The sequence below is a fragment of the Acanthisitta chloris genome, unplaced genomic scaffold, assembly GCF_000695815.1.
Source record: "Acanthisitta chloris isolate BGI_N310 unplaced genomic scaffold, ASM69581v1 scaffold1952, whole genome shotgun sequence".
Classification (NCBI taxonomy): domain Eukaryota; kingdom Metazoa; phylum Chordata; class Aves; order Passeriformes; family Acanthisittidae; genus Acanthisitta; species Acanthisitta chloris.
In genome coordinates, this window is record NW_008662052.1 from 21,550 (window position 1) to 34,238 (window position 12,689).

The window sequence follows — 12,689 nt, forward strand, 5'->3', positions numbered from 1 at the left end:
TTAAACCCATGCAAAATCTGACTGAACAAAGAAATGCTGTACAGTTTAAATGGCTACATTCATTTTTACCACCTTATGCCTGTTACTTTCATTTTTACCTTCTAATACCTATTCTGAAAGGCTTTTCATAATCACACAACCTTTCCTCTGTAGGGCAACACCCTGACCATATTCTTACAACTTGCTGAATCCTCTGCAAGTCTAGAACATGCAAAATCTGACTGAACAAAGAAATGCTGTACAGTTTAAATGGCTACATTCATTTTTACCACCTTATGCCTGTTACTTTCATTTTTACCTTCTAATACCTATTCTGAAAGGCTTTTCATAATCACACAACCTTTCCTCTGTAGGGCAACACCCTGACCATATTCTTACAACTTGCTGAATCCTCTGCAAGTCTAGAAACCTCAGCATACAATTCTTGTGACCTTCCTGCACTGCTATTCAAAACCACAAACAAAGCCCTAAATCACTGTTGCTTTTCCTCAAAAGCTCTGAATTTTCACCTGGTTCTCCAGGGCACAGAGCTGTTATGTCTCCTGGACTATTTCCAGGCAGCAGCTGGACTTGGCATCCCTGGCCCCACCAGCCCTGGAGCAATGCAGTGACTCTGTTTTCCTGCCTGTGGGAGGGATCCCATCCTTACTCACTGTTTTCAGCACTGCAAGTCTCTATTTCAGAACCTGTAGGAAAATTCTGTTACATTTTAAGGCCTCTTGGCTGTGTCAAAAAGAAGGAACCAGATAGCAACTATGTCTGTGTGCTCTTACAGTGTTCGATTTATCGCTGGATTCCTACTAGAATATTAAGGCTGAACTGAAAACTAAACTAAACAGGGTCTTTCAGCCGAACAACAAAGAACTCAGAAGCTAAACTTCAGAGGAGAACTAGGCTTTTCACAACAATTCTGGTTACTCTTGCTTTTAAATGTAGTTATATTTACACCTCTCCCCAGCATTAGATTGCTCATGCATTTACACTTACATTCTTTGCCCAGGAAGAAGGAGTAAAAACAGAGATGATTGATGCTCAAATAAAGCCAGCCCTGCCGAGGAACTTTTCCTTTCCAACAGCAACAGGAATAATAGGTGATCAACTTCTCTGCTTCAGGAAAATTAAACCTGGATTCAAATTTCACCAGGGCATCTCGGAACTTTTCGGGGTCTTCCTCCTGCTCGGCGAGTTTGCTGCTCGTTTCCTCTGCAATCAGTGCCTGAGACCATGATGAGATAACAGATCAGGATAAAGCTATGGTGTTGACTCTCAGGCACGTTGCTACAAGCTACACATTCAAATTTTAGTAATGCAACCTTTTCCTACAAAGAAATCCAAGCTGATTTGCAATTTTCACAAGCAGAGACATTTCTCTGGCATCTCTCACACAATTGCAATGCTCCCAGATCAAGACTTGTGGGGCCTTTTTTTTAATAGATATATTTTTTTTCCACAGCAAAACCATATATTTACAGTTTCACTATGGCTTATGATTGCTGTTATTTGGGATAGACTGAACAAAGGTAGAGTAACAGTTGGGTCTCCTGACCAGTACCTATGAAGAAGCAATGCAGATGTGTCAGTAACTTAAGACATGCTTAAAACCATTCAAAACACAGTTTCAAGAGCATCTAAGTAAATATAATTAAGAGTTCAGAATTTTAAGTGTGGTATTACAACAAAGGAGTTAGATATGCATTGCACCATGCAGATAAATATGTTACAGCATCTGATATAATTTGCAATTACCAAGCAGTCCTAATATGCCAAAAATCTACAGCAGGTGTGAGGGTCCAAAGCCTGGATTTAACATTAACTCATGAAACCTGAAGAATGTTAAATATGTGCTGTTGTAAATAACAGGCTGCCACAGCATTATCAAGAGAGTTTAACTGTATTTAAGCCTTTCAGTATATTTAGACAAAGTGTCTTTTTTTTTTAGCAACCAGGATAAAAACTAAGACTTGTATAGTGATGTTTTGCCTCTCTGTCCCCTTCTTACTCAGCTTCAGAGCCCACTGAGATCACACTAGTAGGACTGAAATTCACCAAAAACATTATGTGCCTATATATTTTCCAAAGTGAAAAAGGTGATGGGGGGGGAAGAACACTAAAACCCTTAGCAGGGAAATGCTTGCAGCAAGAGCCAAGGTACAGCAGTGAACCTGCACCCCCGGAAGAACACTAAAAGTCTTAGCAGGGAAATACTTGCAGCAAGAGTCAAGGTACAGCAGTGAACCTGCACCCCCCACTTGCCATCACCATGCTCCTCTTGGAGTACAAATTTCACTAAAAGCAGAGCTCAGGACATCATAGAATCATAGAATTTAAGCATGAATTTCACTAAAAGTAGAGCTCAGGACATCACAGAATCATAGAATTTTAGGGGTTGGAATAGACCTTACAGATCATCTAGTCCCAACCCCTGCCCTGGGCAGGGACACCTCCCACCAGAGCAGGTTGCTCAAGGCTCATCCAACCTGGCTGTGACCACTGCCAGGGTTGGGGCAGCCACCGCCTCCCTGGGCAACCTGGGACAGTGTCTCACCACCCTCACAGGAAAGATCTTTTCCTAATATCTAACCTAAATTTCCCCTCTTTCAATTTCTACCCATTGCCCCTTGTCCTGTCACTGCAGCTCCTAACACAGAGTCCCTCTCTGGTTCTGTAGCCCCTTCAGATACTGACAGGCTACTATGAGGTCTCCAAACAACCTTCTCTTCTCATCAGGATTTCTAAGTTTTACCACATATGCCTTTATGATTTTATATCTGGTCCTATAGTCACAAAATGCCTTTACTTCTAAAATTCTTTATGCTTCCAGAAGGATGCTCATTTCTACAACCCTGTGGCCAACCAGCAGCTTCACGTGCCTGTCTAGGACTCCTGCATCCTGCAAAGCCACTGGCAGTTTCCATGCAGATCCTTGGGATGCAGGTGCTGCTGCAGAAGGACTTCTGTCCCTGTGTTGTGAGGATGCAGCAGCATTCACAGGAGTGTGCTGCCAGCAGCTTCAGGCCCCATGGGTTTCACCTGCTGGCACCCTGGAGCCCCATCAAAAAAGAGACAGGTGTTTGCAAATGGGCAGGAGATGGGTTAAAGCAAGGAAAAACATGGGAGATAGGAGAAATATCACAAGAAGAAAAAGCTATTAAAGCAAGGAAAAACATGGGACATAGGAGGAGAAATATCACAAGAAGAAAAAGCTGAGATATAGAAAGGGAAGAAGATAGTTAACATAATGTTTTGGAGAGGCAGAGGAACTGAAAGCAGATGCTGAGGACAGCTCAGCTGCACATCACAGGGAAGAGAACAGTGAAGCTGGAAGACTAAATTAGATACTTCAGTTTTGAGGTGTGTGCAAGGAAATGGGAGTAAAGATGCACAGATGCTGACCACAGCAGCTGCAAGAGTCACACAGAAAACCAATAATGTTTAGATGCTCAAAACCAAGTCAGAATGACAACAACTTCATGACATTACTTCTAATAAACCATATGTACCAGCTGCAAGAGTCACACAGAAAACTAATAATGTTTAGATGCTCAGAACCAGGTAAGAATGACAACAACTTCTTGACATTACTTCTAATAAACCATATGTATTGGGCAGAGAAGGGTGAAAGTGAGACAGTTTCCTTACCTTCACTTTCCCCTTGACAAAGCTGACAATATCTTCTTTATTGTCAAACACAGACAAAGTATGGAGCAAGTTTTGTTCCAGCCATTCCCAGTGCTGGTTTATCTCCTCTGCAGTGGCACCTAGAAAAGCAAAAAAAGTATAGTGTATTGAAACTAATCCTACAAAATAAAATTGAAATGAAGAGGGGGAAAAAAAAAAGGCACTCTTTCACAAATCCATTAGGAGAAACTGAACTTTCAACCTCAAAATTCTTGGTAGAAAACAGGTCAAAAAGGTCTCGTTCATAGCAGTCTGGTTAGAGGAAAACAAAAACTTCATTGTTTTAGAGAATTAGTTTTAGTGCTTTTAGTTTTATCTTCTCAAATGCTCTCAGCCAGCAAATGCTGCATTAAAAGTCAAAGCAGAAGAACCAGCAAAACTTCACCCTGAGCTGCTAGGCTGCAGCTTATTCTGACACGATGTTCCTCGAGCAGCCACTGGAAACCTTTGGTTTATGTCCTGTTCCCCAAGTCCCTGATCTTCCTTTCTGCCTCCCTCGATGCATACACACACCCCACACACATGCACACCCTGTCAGAGGAATATGTATGGTCAGAATCCTCTTTGAAAAGCTCTCTATAATAAATAAAGTACCTAAAAATCAGAGTTCAGTTCAGCAACACCTAAAGGCTCTACAAGAGCACATTTCTACAGTTTGGGGAGAAGCTAAAGCAAACAGAAAATCTCGGACAAATACAGATTTTTCCAGTCTTTAAAGCTTCTTTCTCTAAAGATTTGAGGGGTTTGCTGCTGTTTGAAATGCAATGTGTTCCACAGTGACTCTGGAAATAATAGTTCAGTCACTACCTATTTGCTTTGGTTCTTTCTGCTTGAAACTGAATTGTCTCTGCATGGCACAAGGACAGAAAAGTCAGAGCAAGACAAGCACCACACAGGGCCAGGGGAAAATCTGGGCCCTCCAGATCTTACTGGTCACTGATTAAACACTATAGGTATAAAAGTAAAGGCAGCAATAGTTGCTTCTCCTAGTTCCTTGCTGGTGGAAAACAGGAGAGTAGTAGTTGGATGTAAGAGACATACAAATCACAGACAAATATAAGCATAAAATGAACCTCAAACAGAAGACCCATTCTCTCAAGATATGTTTTGGGTGTACATCAGAGATGCCTCACAAAAACGAAAAAAAATGATAAATGTAGGTAAGGATTTTCCACTTTGCTCTGTGTTTCCATGCAGAATGCCAACTGGCAGGGAAACTTTCCAAGCTTTAACTTCCCTGACAGGAAGGTCTTGTAATGGAATTTCATAAATATCAGTAAGCAAGGTTAAATTTAAAAGAAAAAAAAATCATGAAAGGAGAGACACTTAAGTGCCCTTTAGGTAAAGAAAACAAATTATATTGATGCTTATTGATGATTATATTGGTGCTTAAGAGCACCAGAGATACAGGAATTTTATACTGAAATGGCTGCACAAAGCAAATACTGAGTTGAGTTTGAATTTCTGAGCAATCTAAGAGACACCAGCTGTATGGCAGAGCTGTCAGGCTGCCTCTTGTGAGACAAGCCATGGGCAAAGTTCCTTCCACAGCAGCATCCACACTGCTAGGACTGCTCTGAGCCTCAGCACTGCCAGTGGCTTTATCCCTAGGTATCTGTGCAATCTTCCCAGCCTGACTCCAGGGACTCTGCTCAAGTACAGATTTTTATGTCCCTTTCATTTGGTCAGGCTAACTCCTCAGCTTTTTGGGTCTCTTCTTTACGTCTAATTTCTATTCGTGGCTTAAAGTTGTCCTGTGATTTGGCCAAAGCATCACCATATCTTCCTTATTTCTCTTCTTTATTCCTCTTCCTGTGCTAATGCTCTGGCACAGTATTTTATTCCACTTTTAACCCACCTTCTTCACCCACCCGTGCCAAGTGTTTTGTCTAACCACAGCCTCACTCCTCATAATCTCTTCTTTAAACCCACTTATCACTGATCCCTTCGATCTCCCTCTCCTTAAACTTATTTCACTTGACTGAGACTTGAATTCCTATTTTGCTCATGAGCCTTCTGAAAGGAAAATTGTAAGCAGCTCTATACTAGGGCTCAGGTTAGCTGCCTTTTTTTTTCTCCTGTACTGATACAACATGATTAACCATCTGGATTTAAACATCTCTGCCAGAACAGCCGTGCTGGGCAGGGATCAGACTTCCTAGCAGACCTCAGAGACTTGCAGAAGTCTGTAACACAGATCAGACCCTTACACATAGATTATCATTTAAGCCTACAGCTCCTGGGACAGAGGACTGCCAGCATACAATCACAAAATGTCATTTTAATTAACTGCCTAATGACATGATGGCTATCCCTAATGAAGTTAGACTGGGAGACTGGAAGGAGCTCCTGGAGCTGCTCCTTGCCCTTGCTATACAACAGGAACTTTAATGTGACTCCCTGCTCCTCCCAAAGCTGGTTACAGACTCTTAATTAGAATCACAGAATCATCAGAGTTGGAGGAGACCTCTAAGATCATCAAGTCCAACCATTAACCTGTCACTGCTGGAACCACTAAACCCTAAACCAGATCCTCCAGTGTCAGATCCAGACACCTCTTCAACACTTCCAGGGATGGTGACTCCACCACCTCCCTGGGCAATATTCCAGCACCTAAACACCCTAAGAAGGAAAACATCTTTTCCTAACACCTAATCTGACTCTGCCCTGCCACAGCTCAAGGCTACTCCCTCTAGTCCTCTCCCTGCAGCCATAGCAGGAGACACCATCCCCCACCTCTCTCCAAGCCCCTGACAGGGAGTTGGAGAGAGCCAGGAGGTCATCCCTGAATCACTTCTCAAGGCTAACCAAACTCAGCTCCCTCAGTCCTTCCTCATGTCTTCTAGACCTTTTTGTGCTCTCCTTGCCCTTGGCTGGACTCGCTCCAGTGCCTCAATGGCCTTTTGGCAGTGAGTGCTTGAACCTGAACACGGCACTCAGGTGTGACCTCCCCAGTGCCCGGCCCAGGGAGATGCTCAGTGCCCTAGCCCTGTTGCCACACTCATCTTGAGACAAGCCAAGATCCCCTTGGCCTTCTTGGCCGCCTGTGCACTCTTGGCTCATATTGAGCCGCTGTTGCCAGCACTCTCATGTCCTTTTCTGACCAACAGCTCTCCAGCATCTCCTTCCCCAGCCTGCAGCTGCATGGCCTCGTTGTGTGCCAAGTGCACGACCAGCACTGAGCCCACTGAAGCTCATGCAGTTGTTCTCAGCCCACTGATCAAGTCAGTTCAGGTCTCTCTGGAGACCTTTCCTACCCTCATGCACAAAAACACTTCTCAGGCATATCCACACTCCCACTCAACTTAGCATCATCTTCAAAATTCCTGAGGATGCAACACGGTGTGTGTGTGGAGCACAGCGCTCAGACAGGGCAGGGTGAGCATCAACAACCACTTTGGTGTGGGGAATGTTCTCCAGCTCTCCAAGAAAGGGGTCAGGCTTCCTAAGAAAGTCAGATGTTCCTCTGACTCCTATTGCCTGCACCAGCTCTCCCCTGGACACTCCTGTCAGGGTTTCACAGCAGCAATATTATTCAGAAACAACTTCTGCTTCCATGGTTTTCCATTTCTGTGCAGCTCTGGCAGCTGCATATGTCCTACCCATGCAGCATACAAAACAGACCTCTCTGCTTTCCGCTCTGTTACTCTAAATCTCATTTTCTCAGGGATGAGTATCCATTCAGAAAGGCCAAATAGAATTTTAGAAAACATTAATCAAATAAGTTTATCTCAGCAAAATCCTTAACCATTCCACCCAGGCTAGTTTTGGATTTGTAGCTCCTTTAATAGAAGAAAAACAAACTACATTCTGTGTGCAGTAAGAGCTTGGATAGAGTGAGGATCAGCTCCTGAAAGGAGTATTGCCTATCTTCAAATAATCAAGAAGCCTATGACAGCAACATTGAGTTCACTTTTCCTGTGAATGCTACCTGGCTTCATCAGAGGACTGTAAGAGCATGAAGCTCTGAAATTTCTCCATGAGATGGCATTATTTAAATATAAAAAGGAGGGGATAGGGCTAGAAAGCACAGAGCAATTGCAAAACATAGAAAACCTAGCCAAAACACAAACAGACTTTACACAAGCTTCTTTACACACACCTGGACCAGGGAAAAATTCCCAGTGTTAATGGGGAACCAAGGAAGAATTGCTGAACGAGCTTGAACAGAGGAAAGGGGTGAATATATAGACTGGCTCTTCCATTTAAAGGGCTACTATGTCAACACCATCACCAAGTCAACATTTACATCATCTCTTTCTTGGCTTGATCAGTATAAGAATAGAATAGAATATATTCAGTTGGAAGAGATCTACAACAATCATAGAATAGGTAAGAAACAGAGAGTTTTAGGGGTTGGAATGGACCTTACAGATCATCTAGCCCCAACCCCTGCCCTGGGCAGGGACACCTCCCACCAGAGCAGGTTGCTCAAGGCTCATCCAACCTGGCTGTGAACACTGCCAGGGTTGGGGCAGCCACAGCCTCCCTGGGCAACCTGGGACAGTGTCTCACCACTCTCACAGGGAAAACACTTTTTCCTAATATCTAACCTAAATTTCTCCTCCTACAATTTGTCCCCATTGCCTCTTGTCCTGTCCCTGCAGCTCCTAACACAGAGTCCCTCTGCAGCTTCCCTGGAGCCCTTTCAGATACTGACAGTCTACTATGAGGTCTTCATGCAACCTTCTCTTCTCCAGGCTGAACAGCCCCAACTCCCTCAGTCTGTCCTCACAGGGAGATGCTCCAGTGCTCTTAGCAACTTCGTGGCCTCCTCTGGACTTTCAACCTGTCAGGTCATCTGGTCCAACTTCCCTGTTGAAGCAGAATCATCCTAAAGGCTATTGCACAGAATTGACTCCAGACAGTTCTTGAATATCTCCTCTCTCTTGAATGTCTCTTCCAAATATTCCACTTATGTTTCACTATAACCAAGTCTGCTAAGACATTTCACAGTAAGCAAGTGAAAGCCTAGACTAAGTTGCTTCTTGTTTTAAGGGACTAATACTACTGTAGGAAAAGATATGCATATGAACAGAACTGCACTACTTTGCAAGTGATGGAAGACTAATGCAGCCAAACACCCTCAGCTAAACAAGTTTTCTATAGAAACGTTTTCCTAATTCCTATCTGGGATTTTAACCAGAGGTTAATTGGGATGTTAAACAAGCTATAGGCCACAGCTTTCCACACACACTCGACTAGCTGGGGTTACCTTGAGCTTCCTGGACATGCAGACACTGACCATGCTCAGAATCGGTTTGGGGTTTTCCATCTGTGACTCACCAATAGCTATGGCCCAGTAAACTTCTGATCCGTTCAATAACTCACCACATGCAATGGCAGAGTAAACCTGTGAGCCTGGAACCTGGAGCAAAATCCGAAAGGGAGCGACGCGCGCGTTAGAGTCTAACACAGCATCCAGGGCACCAACCAAGCGACCTGCAGAGAAAAAAGGGTGGAAAGAAGATCAGCACCAGTGTTCACTCCTGTAACCTGCAAGTTGTTTCACATCTAAAGTCATAAAATTAAAACACAGAATGTAATGGTAACAGTTCTTCCTCTATTTCATGCTGCGATTTACAGACGCTCAAAATGCAAAAGTCAAACCAGATTAGAAGATCAAAAGCATATACAGTTCTTTGCCTTTCTGGTTTTGCCTCATCTATATGTATCCAACCACAGAATTGAAGTGGAAAGACCTGAGGGCACTTCAAGAAGTTACTGTTCCAGCCCCACTCTGAAGCTGGATAAATATCCCTATGCCATAAGTGGTGTTTGTCTAACCTGTTCTTCAAATCCTCCCACAACCAAGATGCAAAAACTTCCCCAGCTGGTCTCTTCCACTATTTTCATTAAGTATTCTTACCAAAAAAACCCAACAACCTACCCCAAACAAAAAAGTCAACCACCACAATCTTAAAACCTTCTTTCTGCAAATTAATCTTGCTCCCCAGAACATGGGGAGCAGTTGGCCACAGGCACTTTTGATGTTCATGCCTGACATAATGAAAAATATCATCATGGTTTCCCACCCTTTAATGATTTCTCTTTTTCTAAAGAAACCCCAATCACCTCATCTCTTCCTTATGGGTCATATTTTTTCAAACAGCTCACTGTTCTTGAGCTTAAACTGGAATCTCTCCAGCTTGTCTTTAAGCATGACAGTCCAAACTGGACCTGAAGCTCATTGCTAGTGAAATCTCAGCTGCAAAAAGAATGGAAAATTACCTCCTGTATCTTGGATACGTGCCACTCTATCCAAGAAAGTTGCAGCAGTATCCCACTGTAAATTGGCACTTGATATCAACACAGGCAAACTCATTTTGGAGAGCTGGAGCAAGAGCTGTTCCCAAAAAGGACTTTCCAGTCTGGAAGCCACCTGAAGTCACTGGCCTTGCTTGCTACCCATTTCCCCAAGCAAGCAAAATCAAGCTATCCATTAAAAAGTTATCCAAATGCCATGGCGTGCACGCTGGCATTAAAGTAACTTCAAATTGGTTTATGGTGCTTATAAATAGCAAGTCAGGAGCAGTTTTATATGCAACTCCTACGGAGAGGGATGGCAGAGATAAAGGAATGGCCTTACCATGTTTGCTTACGCCACTGGAGTATCTAAGAAGTTTTCTGCAATACTGTATTTTCCCTTTGCACATGTAATTTATCCAACCTGTTGTAGTTTTGTTCCTTCACCATTAACGCAACACAACAGGAACCAGTCTTAGCCTCCAAAAGGTTTTCCAGCTCTTGGCACCACTAAAAAAAGGCATTCCCCAGTCCATCACCTAAGTGATTAGTGGAGACCTCCAAAGTCCTCATCTGAAATGCCTTCTCACTTGGACAACAAACCATGGCTACTTAATTTGAGTACAGCATAACAAAACAGCAGCGTAACCACTTTTGGTCTAGAAGGTGTAAGAAGCTCCTATGGAACAGCATCAAAAAACTTCAGAGTCAATAAAATTATATCAGGTACTTCCTCCTTGCAACCACACACACCATTGATGATGCTTTCAAAGCCAAGCAGAAGCTGGAAACAATATGTCTTAAGACTGTACAGTGAAATATTATTCCCCAGGAGTTTGCTTCTCAGCTAAAGATGTGACCAGATATTACACCCATCTATTTAAAATGGAGACCTGAATTTGGAGAGCAATATAATATCTGAAAATGCTAAATGCTCTCCTGTAACTCCAAGAAAAAGACAGAAAAAATTCATGCTAGTACAAAAGGTAGTAAATTATCTCTGCTCACAGAAAACAGAGCACCAACTTCTGTGTGCAGTCTTCAAAACAGCTGAATTCAAGCCACTAGGAGAGCATCAAATGACATAGAGAACAAAAATAGGATTTAACTTTCAAATTTCAAAAAACTTGAGACATCACAAGGAAGAAAAAGAAGAAATGTATGAAGTGCTGTGCATGTTTTCCCCTGATGACAGACCTAGGAGTAAGATTTCTTTTTCATTTCACTAAAGTCTCGGAAAAAAGTCAACTCACAGCAAGTGCTACCAAAATCCCAAGTGAATACTTAATGAATATCTGACTTGTAAAATACTTCTTTTTTTTTTTTTTTTTCAGAAAAAAAAATATGAGAGTACAAAAGCAGCTGCAAAAATTTTGGTTTTACTACTTAGCCTGTGCAGAATTAATTCCTTTTTCTGTTCCTGAGTAACAGACCAGAAAACCCAATTCCTCTTCTCACTGTTTACTTCTGCTTACAATTTGCCTACCAGCCACTAAAAACATTCCTCCTTGGACTGCAGAAAGAAATAATCACCTCCTTTGTCTAAATTACTCATAGCTAAAATATTAACTAAAGATGACAAAGAGGAGCCAGAACTAAGAATCAAAGAAGAGTGTGGCCACCAGGATACCTGCCAGAATAATGCTCAAGTTATTGGACCCTCTAGGAGGGCTTAGCAAGGGCACAGCAAACCCACACCTAAATAAAAGCAAGTTCTGCTAAAGTCAAGCAAGCACAAAGAGTGAGTCCCATCCCCGTGTGTGGGTCTTGTCCATAAAATAAAAGAGAGACTGAGAGGTCGAGAGGCTGGGAAAAAGGGAATTACTAAGAGTGCATTTGCAGGAGCATGAAAAGGATTCAACACTAATATATCCACCTAGGCCTATTATGATAACTTAGTTTAAGCTAAGCATGAAAATGACTAACACTAGAGGCAAAAATCTTTCTTTCCAGTGTGAGTTGCCTCATACTCACTTGAGGTAACTTTCGAATCATAACACTGAAAAATAAACAACCTAAAAATCCCTGAGCAAACAAACAAATAAGAAACCTTACCCAGCACACTGATGAAACATGCTTTGAAAAATACCCAGTTTGTGAGCAAGCACCTTTCTAATCATATGTCCTGACAGCTTCTTCCATGGAACAGCTTCTCACAAAACAGGGTCTGTTTGTAAAATGAAAGGGTCCCTAGCTCTGAAGTACATATAAATTATAGAAAGAGTCTCTGGCCCAACGTTGATGCATCAATGAGCCTTCAGTGAGGATGCTGCAGACCTCTTCCACATCACAGGCAACAGGGAAACCATTTATACCACAGCATTGTCAAAAACGAAAAGGAAACAGAAGCAGAGAGGGAAGAGAGTGGCTACACTGGTTTCCTTCCAAAAACTCCCATAATTTTCTTTTATTTTCACTTTATATAGGCCAAGATTTTTGAGAGGAACTAAAAATTTGCAGTACCTCTTCCCCTTTAATGACCCACTCCACCGACTACTTGTCCACTTTGTGACCTCCCCAGACACAGAAGTATTTCAGGAAAAGCAATTAACCATGCAGTAACTGCACTAAATAAAGCTGCAGATGTAGGTTTGCAAAGCCTTCTGCTAACAACCACTGTCAGAACATCACAGGTTCCTCCAAAGGTACAAGTTTCTTCATGCAGAAAGAATATTCCCAGGCTATAATTCACATGTAGATGTCAGGACACTGAGGCTCTGGAGCAAGCCCAGCAAATAGCAATGAGGCTCAGAAAAGGTCTGGAA

The 12,689-nt window shown here is 42.6% G+C and overlaps 1 protein-coding gene across 1 annotated transcript in view; it reads right to left on the reverse strand.

Moving 5' to 3' along the window:
• Positions 1-12,689, reverse strand: part of LOC103798200 (TBC1 domain family member 8-like) — a gene marked incomplete at its 3' end in the record, with an annotated part of 35,922 nt that overhangs the window by 17,976 nt on the left and 5,257 nt on the right. The window contains exons 3-5 of the mRNA XM_009070448.1: positions 9,010-9,120; positions 3,640-3,758; positions 988-1,216 (exon numbers count right to left, since the gene is read on the reverse strand). Coding sequence (XP_009068696.1) covers positions 988-1,216; positions 3,640-3,758; positions 9,010-9,120 — 459 coding nt within the window. The remainder of the gene's footprint in view (positions 1-987; positions 1,217-3,639; positions 3,759-9,009; positions 9,121-12,689) is intronic.